This window comes from Aulonocara stuartgranti, assembly GCF_965226115.1.
Source record: "Aulonocara stuartgranti genome assembly, chromosome: 23".
Taxonomy (NCBI): Eukaryota; Metazoa; Chordata; class Actinopteri; order Cichliformes; family Cichlidae; genus Aulonocara; species Aulonocara stuartgranti.
This window is the reverse complement of record NC_138958.1, coordinates 8,932,838-8,957,260: the sequence shown is the minus strand read 5'-3', so window position 1 is coordinate 8,957,260 and position 24,423 is coordinate 8,932,838. Positions and strand designations below refer to the sequence as shown.

The 24,423-nt window shown below is 39.7% G+C and overlaps 1 protein-coding gene across 1 annotated transcript in view; it reads right to left on the bottom strand.

The window, feature by feature from the left end:
* The window catches only part of scfd2 (sec1 family domain containing 2), a 102,160-nt gene that overhangs the window by 12,667 nt on the left and 65,070 nt on the right, over positions 1 to 24,423 (bottom strand). The window contains exon 6 of the mRNA XM_082524017.1: positions 4,532 to 4,677. Within this exon, the coding sequence (XP_082380143.1) occupies positions 4,532 to 4,677 (146 nt within the window). The remainder of the gene's footprint in view (positions 1 to 4,531; positions 4,678 to 24,423) is intronic.

Genomic DNA, 24,423 nt, shown 5'->3' with positions numbered 1-24,423 from the left:
GATGAACCCCAAAACACTTGATTACTGAAGCTGATGGCACACAACACTCATTCCCTCACACTAGGATAAAAACATATGATTCCCATGAGTCCCATCACAGAGTCAGAGCAAGAGATTCTGACCCATGTCAAGCCAAAGCCACAATCATGTCTTTCCACATATTCTTTTGTAAAGGGTGGGTTATATAACATCATTACACTGGATTTACAGGTACCACACGCACACAACAGGAGTAGATAACACAGAACGACTTGACTCCTCTTCAGTGGCCTTAAACATTGGAGTGAGGACCTCTGCATATTAGGCTACGGCCTAATAAGAAAACGTCAGGTGTCGGCTTCACTGGAGGCAGGGGTGCATCCTCAGAGAGGCTGGATGATTTCTGACGTTTCTCAAGAACAAGCAGTAGCTGGCAGATATCATACTGTCCTACTTTCATATGAAATCATTTTATAATAGTCCTGGAACAAGAACAGCCAGGTCTGGCCTAACACAATGCTTCTCACATGCATCCAAAATGCTTGCTCAGTCAAGAGGCTACTGGCACATTTTCACAGACACTGCATGATTATTATTATTTTTACAGTGTTATTCAGATGCAGAAATGAGAGACTGAGTCATGAAATGTATTCAAACTTCTGTGTTAATCAAGAACATAAGCCTGAACTGGAACAGTTACTAGATATTTAAGTTGTCTGAGAAAGAATTAGACTCCAGTCTTGGGGCACACCTGCGAATCTGAATTGCACATCAGCACAAAATTTGAGCACTGGGAGCTTCAATGCACAGGCCACCTACAGTAACATGTAGATGGCCCAGTCCATGCAGACAATTTATATAAGGTAATTCTTGTCTAGTTGGGAGGACAGAAGAGAAGAGAAGAGAGCTGCAGAAGCACAGCTGTCTATTTTCTACTTATGGTGGAGCTTTTTATTATTTTCTCTATTTCTATGCACTGAAGAGTGAATACAAGAAACATTGTGTAAAAATGACACATTACATTTTTTGTAGTTGTTATGTCTAGATTGTAAATTGGTTGAAGATGTTTAGACTGCAAACAGGCAAGACTTCACGTCACTGATCCCAGTCTTTGAAGTTAGCTAGCTGTGGTTTGATTTTCTGTGAATGCATGCAAGCCAGAGAGAAAGAGAGCTCTCATTCTTGTCAAGAAACTAAAGTAAGTTATTTCACAAAGTAATTACATTTTCCTATGACTATAGTAACTACTTTATATTAAATGTCATTTACTTTATACTGTGGCTAAAATGTTTGAAAAAGCATGTACAATGGATAAAAGATTGCAACATTCAAATGCATTTCAACCATATTATCTCACTATTCTGACGAACTTCATCTCCAAGGTTTTCTACATCATGGCTGTGTGATTGGTTAAATTATTGATGTAAGATTTGAGAGAATCACTCAAGAAATAAACCTCAGAGGGTAGAAGGAGGAGAAGTAGACAAGAAAAAGACTAAATGACAAGGACACAGAAGTATTGTTAAATGAAACTTCAGCAAAAGCTTAAGTTCCAAGAATATTTCTTTTACTTTCAATCGACTGACCTTAAAGCTCCTGGCCTATAATTCTCTGACAAACTGCCCAATGAGAATGAAGGACAACAGCAGTGAAGCCGCCACTCTAGAATGTCACTGTCTATACCAAAAGGACAAAGCTTTCAGATGCACTGAGAGGGCCTTTGGAGTTACATAAGCTCCAAGACGAGTGTGACGAGGCTCTCGCAGTGAAGTCCCATGTGCCTGCATGCTTGCATGACGCAAAAGGGAAAGCAACAAAAGCAGGAGAGGTCAGAGGTCCTCTGGTAAATCTGTGCTTGTGCTACAAATAAGGCTGGGTATCGTCACTGATTTCTAGAATCGATTCGATTCCGATTCACAAGGTCCTGAATCGATTCGATCCACGATTCGATTCGATTCAATTCGATTCGATTCTATTTGAATCTGGGAAATTTTGCCTCAGACAGTCAGAAATATTATAATTCAGATCAGTACATTTACATATTTTTGTATCTATAAAAAGGAAGCTGACAATTTCCAGACTTTATCAAAGGTGTGAGCGTCACAGCAGAGGCCTTTGTGTCAAAGTAGCTGAAGATAAAACACATAAAAACATGTAGGTGATTTTCCTGGCCTGGGATTTTATAAAAATATTCTGCAGTACATCAAAAACAAAAGAAAACCATTAATCAACATATGAACATTACCTCTGAAGTTACAGCGGTTTTATTAGAGACACGGCTAAGCGTTTTGCATTTTGTATAATTTTAAAAAGTTTATAAATTTGTTCAGTATTGAACGGCAGAAATGAGGTTTTCTTTTCGGAAGTAAGTAAAAGGAAAAAAAAACATCGGCCGACAGTGCTGTAAACAACGGTAGACTTGTGTGTAACAAGCAAGAGAATAATGCAGAAAACAGATTTTGGGGATAAACGGGAAACTGTTCTTGAAGTATACAGAGAAAGCGAGAGAGAGAGAGATGTGCATGAAGTGTGATTTTATCGTGTTCGAAGCAAAACAGCAAAAGTAAGAGGGAATTCATGACGATGTTTATGTGAAGCGTAGTTTGGATCTTCTTTTGCTGCTGGTTTGGTCAATATTGTTTGGAGAGAGATAAAACTAACAGCTTTATGATCAGCGCAAAAAGGACATAAACACAAAGCGCAGACCCGCCGAAACATCAGAGTCAGCGAGCTGTCGGCTTTCAGCCCCGACCGTGTCCGTGCCGTCGGGTGAGAAAGGCGACATCTCACTGATTCTGATCCGCGGGTCCACGCTTTGTGTTTACGTCTTTGTGCAGAAGCCGTGTACCTGCTCTCATTTACTGTTTTAAATGTTTGGTGGTTGTTGAAATTTTGTGACGTTTCACCTGAGATTCTGGAATTTTGGGCAAAATATATTTATATAAAAAAATCGATTCAGGATTTTAATGAATCGATATCACGTTATCCAAGCCAGAATCGATTTTAATCGATTATTAAAACCCACCCCTAGCTACAACCACTGCAAGAGTGAACATTACATGGAGTAGTTAAATAAAACACAAAGTAAAAAGTTACATGTACAGTGCAGTGAAAAAGTGTTTACACCATCCTGATTTCTAAAAGATATTTGTAATATTTACGTTCATGATCATCAAGCAAATTTTAATATTAGACAAAGTTAACGAGAGGAAACATGAAACCCAGTTTTTAAATTAATTATTTCATTTCTTAAGGTGGAAAAAAAGCTTTCCAAACCTATCTTGGCTTATGTGAAAAAGTAAAATGTCCCCCTTGTTAAATCATGAATTAAGTGTGATTCACCACAGTTTTCAGAAAGCTGAGTTCAATTACACAGGCCAAAGCCGGGCCTCATTAATTCCTGGCCTGTTGAGAAAGAAATCTCTTAAATGGAAAGTATCTGACAAACTGAAGTAGGCTAAAAGATCTCAAAAAGCAATACATCACACCTTGATCTACAGAAACAGTTCAGAAACAATGTCACTGATATCTATCAGGCTGGAAACGATTTGAAAGTAAACTAGTGAGCTACGGTGAGAGCCATTATCCACAAATGGAGAAAACTTGGAACAGTGGTGAATCTTCCCAGGAGTGGCCAGCCTACCAGAATTACTTCAAGAGCGCATTAATGGATCATCCAGGAGGTCAAAAAACAATCCAGAATATCATCTATAGAACTGCAGGTGTCAGTCAGAGGAACAACAATATGAAATAGACTGGGCAAAAAACATCTATCCATGGGAGAGTTCCAAGGAGAAAATCACTGCTGACCAAAGGCTCATCCCACATGTGTCTAAAAACATCTTGATGATCCCAGAGACTGACAAGACACAAGTGGAACTTGTTACAACTGGTGAAAAACTAACACAACATTTTATAAAAAAGAACATCATACCAACAGTCAAACATGGTGGTGCTGGTGTGATAGTCCAGGGCTGCTTTGCTGCTTCAGGACTTGGAAAACTTGCCATAATTGATGGAACCATGAATTCTACCAGAAAATCCTAAAGGACAATGTCTGGCCATCAGTATATACCCTGATGCTCAAGAGCACTTGGATTAAACACAAAATGATGATTCTGGAGAGGCTTAATCAAAGTCCAGACTTAAATCTGATTAAAATGCTTTGACATGACCTTAAACACGCTGTTCATGTTGGAAAACGCTCCTAATTAAAACAATTCTGCAAAAAAGAATGGGCCAAAAATCCTCCACAGCAAAGTGAAAGACTCATTACCACTAACACAAATACTTGACACAAATACAGTTCTTCCTGCCAAGGATGGCACAACCAATTATTAGGTTTAGAGCACAATTATATTTTCACATCAGGCCAGGTAGGTTTGGATATCTTTTATCCCTTAATAAATGAAATCATCATTTAAAAACTGTATTCTGTATTAACTTGGGATATGTTGAAGCTGTGGTAGTGTTCATACTTGATACGGGTAAAGCAAACCACCCCTGTAACATGTGTTTTGAGGCTGGCAGTCAGAGTTTGTGTGCCTCCAACCTGGTGAACTCCATCGCTGGCAGTGTAGATGGAGCGTAGCTGCTTGAGGTGGTTTCTGGTGCTGCTCAAACCTCGGAGGGTCTTGAACATCTTCTCCACTGCAGAATGAACTCGCTCTGCGGTCAGCTCCTCAGGATTTGTACAACCTAATAAAAAACAAGCACACAGTCTCATTAACAGAACATTAAAAACCACAGATTCATCTAAAAGTAGACACATTACATTTTGCTTCAAAACTGGCCAGAGAGGAAAGCTAAATAGGCAAAAACAACCCATTTGATTCTGCAAAAACAATTGGCCATAAGATGTGGCACGTTCATTTTTGTGGGTAATTTTCTCAGCTGGGTGTGTACTGAAACCAATTATCAAGGTAAACGCAAGGGAGTGAGAGGACAAGAGCTCCTTTATTTCAGCGGAAAGCACTGCAGCCTAATCAAAATCTAATGTTCCCTTCTTTCTAAAGAAGTGCCTAGGGAAGCAAAGGCTTGCTGTGAAATAAACCCGAAATGACAGCGTTTAAGAAGAAAGAGAAATGGCAGTGAGAAAAGGAGAGTGGGGCTTAAAAATATCAAAGACAAGTAAACCGAGTGAGAAGATAGTGAAGAAGGCTAAACGATGGCGCCCAAGACGTCCGTTTAGAGCGCTTCTGGCAAAGTGGGTTGAGGGGCACCTGCAGTTCCACAGCACACAGCTTGGGGATTTGCCTGCCTTTAATTAACAAGGAGGTCAGCTGTGTTACAGAACACAGACCTGAAAACTGAATCAGCACTACAGACTCTGAGAGGCTCGTAACAAAAAGAACAATGATGACTCCACCATTTGTACAAGTAGTTTACACATAAAAGTGCTTTTCACGCAGCGGCGTGACTCCAACATTAAGCTACAGTTTCCTTACAGTCAGGAACTGGCTCATGTTCTGCTTGGACATGTTGGTCCACTCAGTGATAAAAATGCACAACCTATATCATATAAACCTGACGTACATTTTAACCGGAATTACAACAAGATCTTATTGCACGTATTGAAGCACGTATTAATGCCGTGAACGTCACTTCACTCTTGTTTTATCTGCTTCATTACTGAAGTAATGAGCAGTTGCACACACAGTGAAAGCCAGAGAAAGGACAAACTAGTGCTACCACAAATTACACCAAAGTGCAGTAAAGACTAATTGAACTCAACTGAAATGAGTGCAAATAAGATAAACACATTTTTGTATTTTTCATTTTGTTCATCTCAGTTCTGTTCTGTTTTGTTATTATCTACTATATAACCAATAAATGCCAAATCATTACATTTATATACTCATAATATGTATTTATAAGTTACACTTTGTTTCACAGTGTTAGGAAAGCAAAGTTTAAACTGAGTTTAGTAGGAAAAATGTGTATTCCCCAATCCCAGCTGCTTAGCCTTTAAAAATTGTGATTTCAATTATTAAACTGTTGCTGGAAGTCACAAGAAGGTTGCCAGCCAGGTTACAGGCTTGTGTCACTGGGGACATAGTCCATGCCTCTCACCCTATTCACAGCTAGGATAGACTCTAGCATTCCTCTAGCACTCCTGAATAGGATAAGTAGTTCAGAAACTGGAATGATGAATGGGTGAATCCTAAAAACAACAATAACGCAACAAGACTAGTCTACAGTTATTCTGTTGGCTCGGTAACACTTAGCCACAATAAGGGCCAAGTCATAGTTTCTGCATGCAAATGTGCATTTCATAAATGTTTTATCTGCTTAAGTATGTTCGGGTTCATGTAGCGCCCCAGATTTAATACTGCATGGACTGTCAAATAACAAACAGACAGCTTCCATTCCTGCAGGTACGAGGTTTTCATCACGGTTTCTAGCCCATACTCGTGGTCTATGGCAGCATATGCATACTTCTGGCTACATATATTTACCACACTTACATCCTGAAGTATGACAAATGTTTACATGATTTCATAATATCAATGGAAACATTCTGATGTTTAGCAGGTATGACCCACAACAGCACTGCTGCTGCACAGTAAAAAAAAATCCCATCCATCGATCCATTCATCAGTAAAACCTGCTTGTTTTTTTAATCCCTCAGTGATAGGATGATTCTTCTGGTGTATATTGTAGTCACCTGGCAAAACGTCAACATTTAGACCCTTTTAACTCCATTTTTGGTATCTCCCAACTCCTGCGGGACATAAGTGTGTGTCTGCCGTTTTGGTTCTAGACATGAAGTCTACAATGAAATGAAACAAATGAAAACAGATGTCTGCTACAGACAAAAATATTGTTCCGAGCCATGTGAGTGAATCAAAACAGTTAAGTTGCACAGTGAATACAAAACACTGAGCTGAAATTAGAAGGGTTTATAAAGCTGAGAGATGAGGGAGTTTCAGGCAATTCTTTGTGGACCCTTCACTACAGAGCCTGTCACGTTGTTCTGACACAGGCATTGCCAAATGATGCACAGTTATTACAAAGATATTAATTGTGGCTGCTTTAACAGAACGGTTTACACCCAACTCTTGTTTAAATTATTTTTCTCTGGCCTTAAGTAGTATTTATTCATCGAGAGTGTGAGTTGTGCAGTTTTAAAGACATGAGCAATAGAAACAGGCGTTTTCACTTGAACTAACGTAGCATCTGTTTGTTCTTTCACTCGTGTTTCCCGGCACACTTTACAGATATCCACTAATCGCGTTACACGCAGGCAAAAGCGGACAGCTTTAAGGATACACTCACTGAAGGAGTGTGTGCATGTGACTGTGCACAGTGGACAGATTGTGGGATACAGCTTTATCAAGAACCACTCATCCAAAAAGATGAGTAAGTGATTTTAGCCATCTTTCACAGGAAATGCAAAAACAATAAAAACAAATAAATAAATAAAAAACTAAAAAAAAATCATGACCAGCTATCTTTTGAGCTAGATTGAGTTCTGGGCCATCAAAAAGATTAAATCTTTGCAAATGTTAGAAGTTTTTTGGCCTGTTTTCATTTTTTTTATCCACATCCTGTTTTGGGGTTGAATTAGGTTTAAATTGCACATTAATTTGTTAAGGATAAACCTTACGGGTAAGAGGTTCAGGAATGTCAATGAATGCCCTCACAAAGATAACCAAACACTCACAGGGAGGCCCAAACAGCAATCACTGTAGGAAACCAAAGACCACAAGAATCCTGGGAATTGAGAGCAATTTTAGCCACAATACACAAACCACGCATCCCAACTCGGGTCTGTAACAATAAACCCACCAAGTGTGAATTGTTCAGATGAGCAGCTGTCAATATAAAAAATAAAAACAGCTGCATAATATATACATTTGATTTTGTGGACATCACTTTAAAGCAAAAATTATATTGTTGAATGCAGAAGACACTAAAAAACAAGATATCTCTATTTCTCTGAAACACTCACTACTGCTCTCAGCTAAACCCAACATCGGTCTAATTAAGCAGACTCAAAGGGCCATGCATGACTTCTACCACCACAGGGTTACCATTGAATCCTGGAAACTCTCTTAAAGCTCTTACCTAAATATTACATAACAAACCATGAGCTCATGTCTTACACAGACCTACTTCTGGAATGAAAGCAAAGCCAGATGTATACATTGTGTGTTAGGAACATGTGAGTTTTGAAGATAAAATCGAACATTCGCAGAACATGTGGTAAAAATCGCCCTTTATGCACAGCAAGCTAAATTGATGGAGTGCAAGAGCACCTACGCCACCTCAAACTCTTATATCTTCAGGAGGATTTTCACAACACTAAAAACAGACCTGCAGAAATAGTTTGCTTTATGGTATTTGGCATGCTATATACACTCAACAAAAATATAAACGCAACACCTTTGTTACTGCTCCCATTCCCCATGGGATGGACGTAGAGACCTAAAATTCATTCCAGATACACAATATAACCATCCCTCCCAAACAGTGGTCACAAATCAGTCCAAATGTGTGGTAGTGGGCACATCTGCTATATTGAGATAATCCATCCCACCTCACAGGTGTGCCACATCAGGATGCTGATCTGACATCATGAGTAGTGCACAGGTGTACCTCAGACTGCCCACAACAAAAGGCCACCCTTTGTATGTAGTGTATGTAGTGTATGTAGAGCTATACATCACTTTCAGCAGTTAGAGTGAACAGCTTTACTTTTTCAGCATGCTAGCTTGGGTTTTTTTGATCTCTGTTAGTTCCTTTCCCCATCCCATATAGATGATATCAAATTAAGCAAAGCGTGTCTTTGTTTTGATTTGCTGTCTTCAGGAATGTAAAAGTGTCTGGTCCGCTGAATTTGCTCTCCCGCGTTGCCCAGGCTGAGCGGTAAACTCCTACAAAAAAACAGCGGGTCTATTCAATTGAGCTGAGCGTGAAGCCTCAGACAGATGTGGGTCTTATCTTTCCAGACACCCGCAGAGGGGGAAAGCGTCCTAAAAAACACCCTACTACAAATGTTAGTCACTGAGCATTTCTACAGTGAGAAGCAAAAGAAAAGGGGGATCAGGCAAACACGCAGTAAATTTTACTGATTTACTGAAAGCAATCAACTAAAATACTGTCTGTGCATAGTGGGTGTGTTAGTGGTGGCAGTCCACTCCAATATGAGGGTGAGGTAGAGGGAGATGTGTAAATCTCTTTGAGCGCTTGCGTGTCTGCCATGAGGGAGCTGCTCGACTTGTTGCCAAAGAATACAGTACACGCCCAGAGCTAGGAGTTGGATGCAGGTCCCACCCCGAGCAACCTGTGCTTTGGATGTTGATCTGCAGACACCGAGCAGGAGCAGGACCAGGTGCTGACCCGGGAACATCCAGTTTGGCGGCGAGGCTGAACACCTGTGTCTGAATTCATCTCACGCTGCACAGTCACGCCACCCACCATATCGGCAGCACACGTGTCTCACATGCAAATATGCAAGCTGAATTATCTTTATCCCCCCGTTTCTTTCTCTCTTTTTTTTTTTAAATTAAGTGAACAACATTGGACGATGATGGAAAATAAATGAGAGCTGTCATATGAACAGCTCTGCCATTTCCATGTATGCATTTATATCCAGAAACAACCCATCTTAACAGACACCAACTTGTTTAGTAGATAAGAAAATATTATTCAAGTCTGACTCATCGCTACACTACACTGCTTAGAGACAAAGAGATTAGGTAAAGAGTCCAGTAAGAGTCCAGGCAGGAAACAGCTGACTGAGTGTTTCCTTAATTTGATCTAACAGAGCCGGAGGTGAGCAATAAATTACTAAGAGAGGTGCGAACATAACCTGTGACACTCACAAGGTGAAAAGAACCAACCAGAGGAGGATGTTAGGTAATAAGCAGAGCTGGAAGATGATGCTGAAGACTTAAGAAATATTAAAATATTCATTGTTGAAGTAAAACTACTATCAGGTTGAAAAGATGGGATTTGATGAGTTCTCATAAAAGTAGGTGTTGCTATTTTTTTGAATGTGTAACGCATTGATTCACATAAAAGCTTGGATGATTCAGATGACAAGCTTTTATACCACAGCTGTGTGGGATTGTACATAAAGAAAAGACAGGCCTTCTTTTTACCACTTTATACGACAACCTCAGAGGCTGAAAACCAAAAAAACAGGCTAAGTGCCAACGACTGAAGTTTCCTCAGTGGGTAGTTGAGTCCCTTTAGATTCCTGTGTGTCAAAGCCCAACTTTAGTGCGCAAAGAAACATGTTTGCAAACTGTTATGAAAAAAAACACTGTTTTGTCTCAATAGCTAATCTCTTTGTCATTTTAACTGTACAGGAAATTGATTTTATAGGATATCTCAGTCGTTTAAATGTTATTAAAGTTGTCTATTGTTGCATGATGACACAAAGGGCTGTAGCTTGTTTGATGTGTGAATTGGTATTTTCTTTACATGTTTCTTAGCACTAATTAACAGATGAGTAGATTTGTTTTTACAGATTCATCTTGGGCTAACAACGTTAGCAAGAGTTAGCTCATAGTTAAACACTCGCCTATCCAAAATAAAGAGGGGGAGTGGTGACATATGCGTATTATACAGTTAAGATCACACATTTACATGAACTCATCATTGCTGTACTGTACATTGTACATCTTTAATGACTTTAAACAAACAAGAATTGGGTGTACAAGTTTGAAATGATTATATCATTTCAAATTTGTGAACCCAATTACAGATTAAAGATGTAAGCTAGTACAGTCCTGGAAAAAGAACATAAAAAAGAAATCATTAAAAGTACCACGATAATTCATGTCCACGATAAGTATATAAACCTCTGACCACAACTGTATTTAGTAGAGACTGTGATTACATAATGTCATAAAAAGAAAAATAAACTTTAAGTTTTTGCCCTATAAGCACAAACTAAGCCACTTTTCACATTCATACATCACGTATTCTGTACAAACACGCCTTTTTATCGCTAAGTAATTGTCTATATATACATATTTTAGATCACCCATTACTGAAACAGGAGGTGTATTTGCTGGGGACTATTTTCAGCCATGATTTACCCTCTACTGAGTTATTATGGCAACAAGACAGTGTATGCAGGATTGAGTCAAAATACAGGAGAGTGCCAATTCTCATGCTAGCAAAGAAAGATGTCGCCTAGTGCAGGCATATCGGACAGATCAGGCTTTGCTTATACAGGAAATAATTGTTACAAGGATCAGCGCATTAATTACCGGAGCCTTTTTGTGTGTTTTCTCCACATTATGAAAAATTCCAAATGTACAGTTACAACTGAGGTTCAAGAAAAATATTCTCTCGAGCATATAACAGAGCAGCTGCACCAACAAAGACTGAATGCACTGTGCACGTAAACAATCAAGTAAAAAAAAAAAAAATCATCAAAGAAGAGGAAGTAAAAAATGTGGAAGCATTTGTGTTCATTACCAATGCCACACTATTCATCTCACAAGAAATGCACTCTCTGCTAAAGAACACAGGGAACATTAAATTAGAAAAACACAGTCTGTTTCCTCAACAACCCTCAAAACACTGAAACTGCACTGCAACAGCTCACTGTCTATGGCTGACCCCACAATCAAACTAATCACTCTGTACTTATCAGTGGAATGTAGACAACCCGACTACTTATAAATATCACAGCTTATTTTGAAACGTGATCAAAAATTCTATTCTGGTCTGAGAAAAGAATGAGAGTACGTGATTTTTAAGCGAGGGGGAGAAGGATTCATGCTGCCGAGCACAACTTTCTAAAAAGAGTTTATATCAGACGTGGTAATCCCGTGTGGAATGCTGAGGAAGAAAATCTTTCCTGCAGAACGCCGGGATGAAAAGGAGAGACGGAAGTAGTGGGCTTTTTGAGCTACATGCTTGTCGTGCCTCTTTTACCTTACATGATGATGCTTCCTGACAACTGAAAAACAAACACTGTATCCAGCTCGGTCAAGGTTAACCTCAGACAGATTTGCAGGTTAAAATTAACCATAAAATCTTTGATCACTGAGGTGGATCTTTTGATATACAGGGATTTGTGTACTTTCATTTGCTAACACAATAATAAATATAGGAAAATCATAATGGACTTTTATGCAAATGAACAGCAAATCAAAGTTATGAGGAAGTTGAAGATGATGCAAGCATGTGCATGTTCATAAAATCTGATAAAAACAGCAAATTACATACACCGTTAAGAAGAATTTCTAACATTTATGAATTCATTTTCCAAAAGCTATTTCTCTATTTCCCTGGAGGCCAACCAAAGTTTGGCCACAGCACCACTGACTAAAGACCAACACCAGTGGAAGGACATTAAGGGAGGGTAACTGCAGCGTTTCTCAATGGGAGTTGTTCCCACACAGACAAACTTTTTAAACAATTTCATGTGAATATTTGCAATTTATTGAGTTTAAATTAATTAAAATTTAATAGGTTGATAAACTTTTGTTTTTTTTTTAACACAAAAAAAATGTAAATGTACCAGCGGCTGCCAGCTCTACCCTTCACTCTACTAGTAGATGCACCAATTTGAAATCCCTAGGCGATCTTCTGAAAAGTTCACCTTTGGCCTTGACCTTGAGATCAGACTGAGAGTCGAACCAGACTACAACTTTGAAAATCCAAAAGTTGCATCTTTCCCGAGTTACACCGTTCACAAGATTTTCAGAAAACTTGATTTCTGGTCAAGGTCACTGGGCTTCGGAGTCGCCCACAAATCAATAGGGGGTGTTATGGAGGCTTTATCCACCAATTTTTCTTAACAGTTTAGCTTTTTCTTCACTTTACACTTTTAAATACCTGAATGATGTGTGTCGAACTAGTCAAAAGGACCACTATTTATTATCACTTAATGCAAAAATGGCAGATCTAAAAGGACAAAAAACAAAATAGGACGTCCACCTTTAATCAGTGATAAACTAATTAAAGCTGAGAGCTGGATTGCTGTGTCAGCATCCAAGTTGGAAAAAGTTGGGCATATACTTGTGTGAATTCCACTGTGAGAACTTAATCCTTCTCAGAGTGGCCCACTTGACAAAAAACACAAGACCTGTTAATCTGAGCTGCTTCACTGACTCTTTAAGAAGTACAGAACAATGCTACACACACACACACACACACACACACACACACACACACACACACACCTTAGGCCATCAAGCACTCACTTTTAACTCCCACCTCCCTCACTGTTATAAGACCTTGCAAAGCACAACTCTTAGTGTGGATCTGAGTTTCTATATTTATTTCCTCTTCTTGTCATTTCCAAAAAGGACACACACCTCTGCTACAAGAGATAGTGCGAGGCAGCTAATGTGATTAATTACATGCTGGGGAAGGTGTGGTCTCCACTCTGCCACTTATGGAGAAAACTATCATGGTTAAGCAGCCCGCAGACAGCATAACTGTGGAGAGCAAAAGGATCTGCCTTAATAACACAGAGCACTTTCATGTCGGCTTGGTGGCTATGTTAGATGACAGGAATGTGGGATGCAGTGGCGTGGCAACCCTCAGATGTTATGCTGTTTGCTAACAGGTGTGATCAAACAGTGAGCACGCAGGACTCACCCTCTGATGGAGAAAACACCCTGTCACCACTAAAGGGAGTTTCTGCCAGTATGCATGAGTATAATAAATGACTAACAAGGATAAGGGTACATGTGTCTAATGCTATCTCTGAGCTGAATGTGAGGACACCAGTTTAAATCATAGGGTAACATACCAATCTGCTAATTCAGAGAATGGCAGGCCCTAATTTTCTCATCTAACTTGAGGTCTTTAAAAGCAGATCAGATGGGTAGGCGCACAAACACTCACACACTTTCACTGTGTGAACAAAGCTGCACAAACACTACAGCTTTACCATACTTTGTGAATGGCACATTACCTCTTTTCATATTAAAGTCAGTACTCAAATTCTTTTCCTTTTTTATTTAAAACTCTTCGATTGTGCCAGACATCAGCTGACTCATGACTGCAGTGTTAAATAAGACATAAAAACTTCACTGTAAAAAAACAGTGTTGAAACTTCTCTTTGATATTGCTCCTTATGAGTTGCGCTTTAGCGTGCCGTCATGTGCTATTAGTTGAGATGTCAGGCATGCTAAATCTGTCTTTGATCCTTTGTAATTACAGTGCTGTGTGTTTGCAAGTGTGTTTGAATGGCGGAGTGTGTTATAATCACAGCGGTTGCAGTGTTTCACGGTTTTGGGGTAGAAATCTTAGAAATCTGGAGGAGAGGTACACAGAAATTACACCAATTCCAGACAAAGTCAAAATTACAACTCTGCACGCAATGCAACCCGAGTCCTCTCTTTAATATAGAGGGACGAGGGGGAGCAGGGGAAAGCAGTGTGTGTTGTATAAAGTGTTATGTTGAAGATGTTGAACAAACTCCCCATATCCACATCAGCTTAACTGTGGCTGCCTGACTGAATGCATATGCAGCATGTTAGCTCTCCTGTCTCATGAATTTCTCAGTAGTTACATAACTGCATCTGAGCGAGACTTAAGCACATGCAAAATATTCTTCTCGGAAAGAATTATTACATGCACACAAGTCTGCTGAGTAGTTGTTGAATATTTCATGCGTTTTGTAATCGGATCGAATATGTATTATGCAGTCATTTGTGTCAAAACTACATTTATCATTGTTCACCGTAATCCAGTCCAAACAGGGCAAGTCAAATCTGCTAGATGTTACAGCAGGAAAATGTAAAAGCCCTGAGCTCCACATCTTTATTTTATAAAGTGCAGCAAAATGTAAAGAACAAGTTGTGTAATTAAATCCAAATCAATAAATCAATCGCAATCAGACTGGAGTGATCATACCAGTTTAATTCAATTCAATTTTATTTGTATAGCGCCAAATCACAACAACAGTCGCCTTCAGGCGCTTTATATTGTAAGGTAGACCCTACAATAATACACACTGAGAAAAAACCCAACAATCATATGACCCCCTATGAGCAAGCACTTTGGTGACAGTGGGAAGAAAAAAACTCCCTTTTAACAGGAAGAAAGCTACGACAGAACCAGGCTCAGGCTAAAGACATGCTGTGGAAGAGAGCCAGAGATAAGTCTCGTCTAATTACCTGGTACAGTGGAACCCAGACTTACGAATACCCCGTTTCACAAAAAATTCAAGATACGAAGGCACTGAACGGCAATATTTTTGCCCGTGTTACGGCAAAATGCCCGAGTAACGAAATCCGCTGACTCTGACTGGCTGAGCCTACAATGCCCACAATGCCTTCCGAAACATGTGACAACCCCTTGGCTTCTGTACTTGCGCTTCGCTGTTCCACTTGAACCACGTATTGTTGTTCTAGTTAGCAATTAGCCTATAGCCTATCGTTCAGCGTCGCCTCAGTCAAAACGCGCGATGGGTCGTCGTGGTTCCACTGTATACGTTTTAATTTAATCTAATTTTCAATGTGCCATTAGCTTTGCCTTCATGGAATCAGCTTCCTGTGTGTGACAATGATGCTAGGAGAGCACTGGTGTTAAAAAAAAAAAAAAAGGATAAAACATGTCCGAAAGCTGAATTATGAGAGTTTATTTTTAGTTATGCAAGATGGAATAGAATACCTTTAAAAACTCATATCATATTCTTTCTGAATTTATCCTATTAATATTAAGTTTCTTAAACTTTACCTCCATATTTTTGCATAATTTTAGAAAATTTCAGGAATGTAAACTTTTTGCTACTATATCTCCACTGGTTTTAACTAAAATTTTTACAACTATACATGGAACATGCACCATACTTGTAAAATGCAACCAGTAATGTACATCAAATCGTAACGGATACAATGCTGTGTAGTTAAGTAGCAGGCACTTGCAAACACACTGGGAGCAAAGTTACTTACGGAATGCTATGAAAACTGTATTCACTCTCAATTTGGGTGTCTGAGTTCATAAAGTGTGTCAATAGGTGCTTGCTTATCTGGACAGTTTGCAGGATCTGAGTGTCTGCGGGTAAGTGGGAAGTTGACATAAGAAGCCCTTTAGAAATGCTTAAAAGGCTCCTTGCAATGAATAGGCACAGTATATCTCAAAGGCTCAGGGTCTCTTTCATTTGTGCATGTGTGTGCACTAAAGCGTGTAAGTATGTGGGGTACCTGTGCATATGCAAGCATGCATGTGTGCATGAGAATGGCTTCTCTTGCCATTTGAAACAACTGAACTTTAATTAACAGTGAGCACGAGGGATTTGATTACAGGAGCCAAAGATACATCATCATGCAGCTGGCTGGCCATTAAAGCGTTATGTAATACAGAAAAAAACAAAACACTCAACACCTCATTAAAAAAAAAAAAAAAAATCCTAATTATAAATTATTTATTTGACAATCCTAAATCTAGTTTTGACTGTAAAATGTGCACATTTGGAATCTGTAACAGTCACAAAGTCACAGTGCAATCCCCTCTTGTAGGTCACATACTGAACCCAACTGAACCTGCTGTGCAATCATAGCTGCATGTGTGTGAAAGAATGTCATTAGCACTGTGATGACTGAGTGTGTGCATGTGCCAAACCCGGACAGAGAGGTTTAAAAAAAAAAAAAAAAAAAAAATTGTATTAAAATATGTTGTGGTTGTGTGCACGTACTTGGATAAGCACCGTGCACACGTCAGCAGATGGTAAGGTGCAGTTTTCATCACTCCTCAATTCCAGATCATTCTAGAGGCCGATCATCAGCGGCTGCAGACATAAGGCCATTCCACAGTAAAAGTGCTCACAGTGTTTCCTTTTCTAATCCTCCAAATTGCTGACAAAGACTTTGACTGTAGGATGGGCAGTGAGATTGCATATCTTGTTTAAGAAAACAAGAAACACAGACACACCATGACACAACAGCTCCTTCTTCCACAGGCAGCGGTGAGGGCAGTGAGGCCCAACCTAAACTAAGGCGTGCTGTGAGCAAAAGTTGGTTTAGTCTGTCCCCTAGAGGACGACAGCAGCAATGCAGAGAATAAATTACATGCATCTTGTTTTGGAGCTAAAAGAAAAAAAAGCTGAATGCATTGTGTCTATAAGGCTGCAGTTCCTTCAGCAGTCTAAACAGTATAAAACTTTATGACACTTAATTTGCAATAGGCAAAACATTTATAAAGTCAAAGGGTATTCCTATGAGGGTTGTAAACATCTTTTTCCATGAACAGAAAGCCTGTTTTTAGTCAAAACAAACATAACCGCTGTCTGATGTGCAGCTCTTAAATGAGTGTAAGTCATGAAACTGTAGTTTAGATGTCATGGCCATTAATCATACGGGCACACTCTAAAATAAGGGTAAAGATGTTTTGGAAAACAAGTTCTGCTTAATTAACATTGTGGAAAATCTTCTAATGAAGCACAACTAAGTTTTCATAAACCTCAATTCTTTTTTTTTTACTCAGCAAACATTTGCTCATTTACACATCCTGCAGTTAGGGGGCAATATTAACATTAATTTGGCATAAAATCTTTGACCAACTGGCCTGACTTGAATGTTTGTCTGATATTCACTATTTTGTTAATAATGTTTTTGGTCTCCTAAAAACATGTTAGAGAAAATATTTGGTAGAATATCTCCTCCCTGTTAATGTTTTTTGCAGTCAAGAACAATTCTAGCCTTGACCTTATTGCCAAATTCACTGCAACGCTCCATTAAAATAGGAGGAGGTACAGAGTCGGGTAATAAGAAAACATCTACTACCAAATACTGCCATGTTATTTTCACATTTTATACATTATCATTAGACAAAGATTAATTAGAAAAACTTGTCTGGGAGGCAGGTAGTGCTGTTTTCTTTTTACTACAAATTTTATTTCAACTGTCACAAGTTTGAGATGAAGTTCTGTTAATAATAACAAAGTTTACTGGTGTTGTCAGGTTATACTTAAAGGAATAAAGCAAATAAAGTCAGGTCTATAAAAGCAGCATGATTTTAACTTTGAACAGTCATGAACATTTTATTGTAGCCAGTACATGATGATATTTAGAGATAAAAGTGCACAACAGTGTAGAACACTGTATCTACACTAGCGGGATTTAAATCTGTGTTAACCTCGGATTTATAGAGATGTTATGCAATCTTTAAAAAAAAAGTGCTGCTGAGACACCTGCACTGATGTCATCACTTTGTGTTTCAGTGTTCGCCTGTGACTGGAATGTAGCTGTGGTTTTGGTTTGTAACAAGTACAATTTTGTTTTAACATATCTGAGTATATAATATCAAAGTCCACCGGTTGAGTATCATTAACATGTTGCGGAGCAGTTTGGCTACCATAGCAGAACGTCCGTGGGGTCAGAATGCCTTAAAAACAAGGGGGTGGGTGGGTCAGAAACAAGGTTAAATATGAGTAAACAAGGACTTCCTCCCCAAGGGTAAAATCTGCACCTGGACTTCTCATTACTGCTGTGCTCTGAGTCTGCTCAGCACCGCAGAGCACATGTGGCTCAGAGGAAACAAGCTCATAGCACTGCGAGTCTCCAGCATTGCATCAAACACAAACACAGAGTTCTGGGAAAGCGTGCCGGCCAATAAGGGTTCAATGGACCACCTCCTCAGTCTTGATGAGCAACCTCAGCAGCGTTACCGTCTCTTAAAGTACTGACAGTATTAAGAGTTTGCACATGCAGTTATAAAGATTCGAGTGTGTTTCCTGATGCTCACGGAATCAGTGCAATGCAACAGCCTGTCCATCTACCCACAGGGAGGGACCAGGATTTATTTACGACTCGCTGACACTTTGATCCTCTTCAATTTCACAGCTCACACAGCTTGTTTTCTTCTTTCCCCTCTGCTCTGACTTTATCACACCAATCTTCTACTACTGGCACTGGCACAAAACGCGGGTCTTTTCAGAAAAAGTATATGCTCTCATTTTGAGTCTCATCATCATCATCAGTGTGAGACTGATGCATGTGTCAGGTAAAACAAAAAAAACAATGATATCATCTTTGTAAAGCTGAAAGACAAATGGCTGGCCTATGACATGCAAAAAAGAAAACAGCTAGCCCACCGTCTCATGTTTTTTCTATTTTTTTCCCCTTCCATTTCGGTCTCCCCAAGGTCCTCACCTGGGGCCCTGTAAGGCCCCGGTGGAGCCTTGCCATACACTGTAGAGCACGAGACATCAATCAAATGCGGAGCAGAAAGAGGAAGGCAGAAGGAGGAGAGGGCGCCCTGCTCTCCCACCATGACTTCTCTAATCCCCCTCCCTGGACTTTAAATCTCTCTCAGTCTGAACCATCTTCACCTTCAAAGCTTCTCCCCTGTGTGCCACAAGAAAAATGTGCAGTCCAGAAGCATGTGCAAACAAATATTTATAAAATTCAAATGTAGAAGAAACTCTGACCTAAAACTAACACATGCAAATGCAGGTCAGAGCGAGTAAGGAACCTATGAATAAGAGTCTCTGTTTCAGGGGAGATCCAAGGGGGGGGAGGCTCTTATTTTGACAGTCACTCTGTCCAGGGAGAAAATGGCCTCTCTGTTTGTTTTCCAAGGAGAAACATCTGAACATCTGTGGTGTTCCTCTGTGCAACATGCTGGGCTAGAGTTACAAGCTGCACTGGTGGACAAGAACGCATAAACACATGTGCGCTGTTGGACACATTAAGACGCACATACACACTGGAGAGCAACACATAAAAGTGTAAGGGCATTTTGAAGTTGATGGATTTTATCTCAGTTGTAGTATATGACTATTATATATTAAATATGCTGCAGTGAAGTTGTGCACAATTTAAATCTTTTTAATTAGATGAAAAGTAAATACCACAAACTTCAAAGGCAGGCTGAGGAATGCAGTCCTAATGTCCTGGCTGTCGGGGCACTGTGAACGTGTGAACGTGGCAGATACGACTCTCCAGTGAAAGCTGCACCGAAGAGCTTATTGTCTTCTGGCTGTGTCTGACGTTTTTATTGCATTACTACATATTGAACCAAGAAATCCAAGGCTAAAAAAAAACAGCTCTTAAGCAAACATTGTGTAAGCGCGAACATATTTCACTTGGCAAGAATATCTGGCCTTTGTGACAGGCCTCCCTTTTTCAATAAAAAGGTTATGTCTCCAGGCCCATTTTACTCTGGGAAATGCTGCAGAGCTGAAGATACTCTAAAGAATTTTTGCATAAACCATGCGGGATCTTAGAGCAATACTTTGTTTTTAATCTTTTCAGTTTCTCACAATCTTGTAACGCTGCAGCTCTCAATATGGTCAAAAGGGTGCACTATTACACCACTGAACCCTGAACTCCAACACACACAGCCACACAGACAGACACACACGTTCCAACTCTCACTGCTGCCACGAATGAACTGTTTTCTCTCGTTCTCCTGGGGGAGCTCGACGTCATTTCTTCTTTTTCTGTGACTCAAACTTCTCAGATAATACACGGACGTTGTAGCCCAGACGTGGGCGCAGTGTCTTCAAACCTGCGAAAAAACCAGAACCACTTTCCCTCCTCCTCTGGTCTCTCTGCCTCTTTCTGGTCGTTCTTTTTTGCTGTATTTTGAAGCACATTGCATATTACTAGAACCACAAAAACATTAAATTAAATTTTTGCTTTTGTGGTTCCTGCTGAGTAAAGAACAGTTAACGTGTATGATGTGGAAGAGTAGAAAAACATCCAAAAATACAATTCAAAAGTTCAAATTTTAACTGTTTTAACAGTGCATATTACAGCATGCATTTAAATTAGTTGTTTACTCTGTGTGTATGATGACCCTCACACTAAAATGCATGAAGCTGTATTTACACCCACACCTGACTTTTCTTTTAAATCACAGCCTTAAGGGACAGTTTAAGGAGCTCCAGTAGTTGGGAGTGACAGGCAGGTTGGCTACAGTACATTTCTCAAACCACATCTAGGATGTGCAGGACCTCACACAGAAATTGTGACCTGTAACATGGTAATGATGGTTAAAATAGAGGTTTGATCTGCTTTCAAATAGCATACATAGTAGTAATACACTATCATCAACATGGACAGTTTGGTATTTCAGAGAGACACTGAGGTGAAACAGCAGTACCCAGCTCTTTGAAAATAAGATAAGGTAAATGAATTCCTAGAAAACCAAACCAATTCCAGGCTGCCATAGAGATCCAAACCTAGTATTTAGGTAAAAATAAAACAACCTCTGCAATAAGACCTCCATGAGAACAACTGAGTAAAGAAAATGGGCTCTTCGATAGTGCAGAGCCCACTAAGAGGCTGGTGAAGAGTGCTGAAGTGCCAGTGAGCTAAAATTAAACAAAAAAAGATAAGGATGGTTAATCTCACACTTTACTTTTTACCGCTAGTAGCTATTTGGGGTCATATTTTTATGAATGAATAGCTTGTTTGGGTCTACATACTAATTTGTGGATTTGTAGTTTATGCAAAGAAGCAGCAATGCAGTGACAAGGAATATTATATTTTAATTTGTGGAAAAGATGTTTAATGATATTTTGCACTAGATTATAACAGAGAATTACGGTAGATGGAATAGTTCCTGTATTGATTCAAGGTAGCAGTTTAGTTTTGCATCAAGACAGAAAATAGGTGGAAACTGCTGGCACAGCTGCCACTTTTTAATAGGCCAGTGGAAACTTAAGTTACCGCTGGCCTAGGATTGATCACTCCAAAAAAATAGCCCTTATACAGAATCCCACCTAAACCACTTTGTTTATATAAGAATGAATTAAAGAAATATAATGTGCTAGTTGGTAAGCCTTAAACATGCTGGTAGGTGGGTTTTGCAAACCTTGAAAGAAGCAGTATAACTGGTTTGTTCCAGTGTTTTTGCTAAGCTAAACTAAGATGTCAGTTGTAGCAAGCAAATTTTCCAAAATGAGTGTGCCAAGTGCCTCTGCATTTGGAAATGGCCAAATAAACCCCCAATCCGACCCAGTTCTGTTTAACTCACGAATTATCAGGAGACGTCATTAAATCCTTTCTGTAAAAATCTAAAAATTCGACATATGGTTGAGCCAGAGGAGCTGTTGTTATGGTACAGAAAAGTACACTGCATCAGTTCTAGCAGAGAAAATTAGCAGCCATCCACAGGAGAGTAGGACATGTAGCAGCCTCCAGGAGCAGCAAATGAGGGAAAACACAATTATTAACTTCTATATATAACTTTTGTCTAACTTTGTCGTGGCACTGGAGGCAGTTATATAAGCACAGCTCATAAGGGCCTATTAATGTGGAGTCGAAAATCCTAAAAGAAATAATCTATTAGCTCACTAGATGTTAAAAGCTTATGAAACCATGTTAAGTATAAATTTAACCCTGAGGAGTCTGGGGCGATCGTGGCTCAAGAGTTGGGAGTTCGCCTTGTAATCGGCTCCGACAATCTTGGTCGTTGTGTCCTTGGGCAAAACACTTCACCCGTTGCCTGGTGGTGGTCAGAGGACCCGGTAGCGCCAGTGTCCGCAGCCTCGCCTCTGTCAGTGCGCCCCTGGGTGGCTGTGGCTACAATGTAGCTTGCCATCACCAGGTGTGTGAATGGGTGGATGACTGGATGTATAAAGCGCTTTGGGGTCCTTAGGGACTAGTAAAGCGCTATATAAACACAGACCATTTACCATTTATTTGCTAAAGAACGTATTTATTTGATTACGTCTGCTACTACCTATTTTTTTGATGAACAGCAGAAATCCACCACGGGGATTATACTTTACATAAAACACAGCAGAGTCAAAGATATGCATGCTGCTGATTTAAAAATAATCTACATTTACATGTAGGTCGCAATGACATCAAAAACTCTACAAGTGTGTGGCGGATCAGCGGGTAAAAGTGCTTAGAAGCCTTACGGCAAATGTTCAATCCCACACACTAGGAAGCATAATAATGTGATAATATGCATGGCAGCCTGGATTGCCCAGAGTGCAGCCTGGCTGCTCTGAAGCTCAAACCCACAACACCGTGCTAATGAAGAGCTGGAGGAAAGGGACGGCTTGTGGCCAACCTCACTGATGGGGTTATCATTAATGAACTATGGAGCAAGGCTGCTTGACTTCGCAATGAAAGTCAGCCAGATGCAACAAGAAACAACAGTGATAACGGCTAGAACGCAATGTGATTTACATATGAAGTCTTAAAGATTGCACAGACACACACAGGTCTACTTTTTTCAGCTAAATAAAGAACTGTAATTACAAAAATAAGAAAGAAATTGGTTTTAATAATAATTGCAAACCACTTTGGACAAATTCATACAGCGCTAGGAGGAAACCGTTAACATACCAGGTTTCATAGTCTGAACGTGTTCCCAGACACTGCATAATTTATTTCTATTTACTTTACACACACACTGCCTTAAGTGTTGATGTTGAAACACACTCTCACAAGAATATTTCTAAATACCAGAGATAATTATGAAGTTCAAAATTATTGCCACAAGAAAAGCTTAGAAAAAAAACAACACAAAAATATCCACTTGCCAAACTCATACTCGAGCACTTATTTTGGAAGGAGGAGGAGTTCTCAAGGTTTACTGTGAATAGTGTTAAGACGTGTTGTTTTCCAAAAAAGAGAAAAGACTTGAATAAAACTTGAATACCTCATGTCTTGAACGTTACAGTACTCTGCAGCCGTATTGAACCCCTGACCCACAAAAATTTGAGGGTGCAGAGAAAGAGGTTCTGTAAACGTACACCTCGAGAATAAGTGCACGCTTCCTGCTTTAGCCAGGACTGGGGTTCACACGGGGGGGTTAAGTGGTGAAGTACCCCACTCTCTCTCTCACTTTTTTATTTTTAACCCTGAAAGAGTCGAGAGCAGGATTTTCAGTTCACTTGCAAACTCCTAGGCATGCACTTTAAAATCTCACATACTTATCAAATTATAGAAAGGCTCTGTTACAGACTTTATTGGAGCATACGTCAAATTAATAGCCAATTTTACAACTACAAAAGAAACACTAAGTCTCCCATTAATCGCTTAATGCAAACAAAACTGTAGTTTCATAGGGGGGAAAAAAACATCCAGGAGATGGAGAAAGATAGAGGAAAACAATGGAGGAGGACAGGACTGTTTATTTACTGTGTGCAAGGAAAAAAAAGCCTCTCCAAAACGTCGCCTGGTGAGGACAGAAATGCTCCCACAACCACAGACAAACGTCTGCTCGTACTCATGTACACATAGCTTCACACACAAACACACAACCATTAGACAGGAAGAGGACAGATAGAGTAGAGGGTGGCGCAGCTGATGAAAAGTGATGTTTAACCTTTGATCTTCACTCTGTAGCGTGCGTTTGTGTGTGTGTGTGTGCATGCAAGCATGTTAGAGTGTGCTGGAAGAAAGAGACCGAGAGTGAGTGCTGCATGATAAGTGTGCAATGTGCTCGGCTGCTCCCATGGGAGACAGCCGATAGATAACGCTGACGTTGTTCAGATCCTTTGATAATGGCTGCAGGGATGGAGCAGGAAAGAGGCGGGGGGAACGAAGGCTT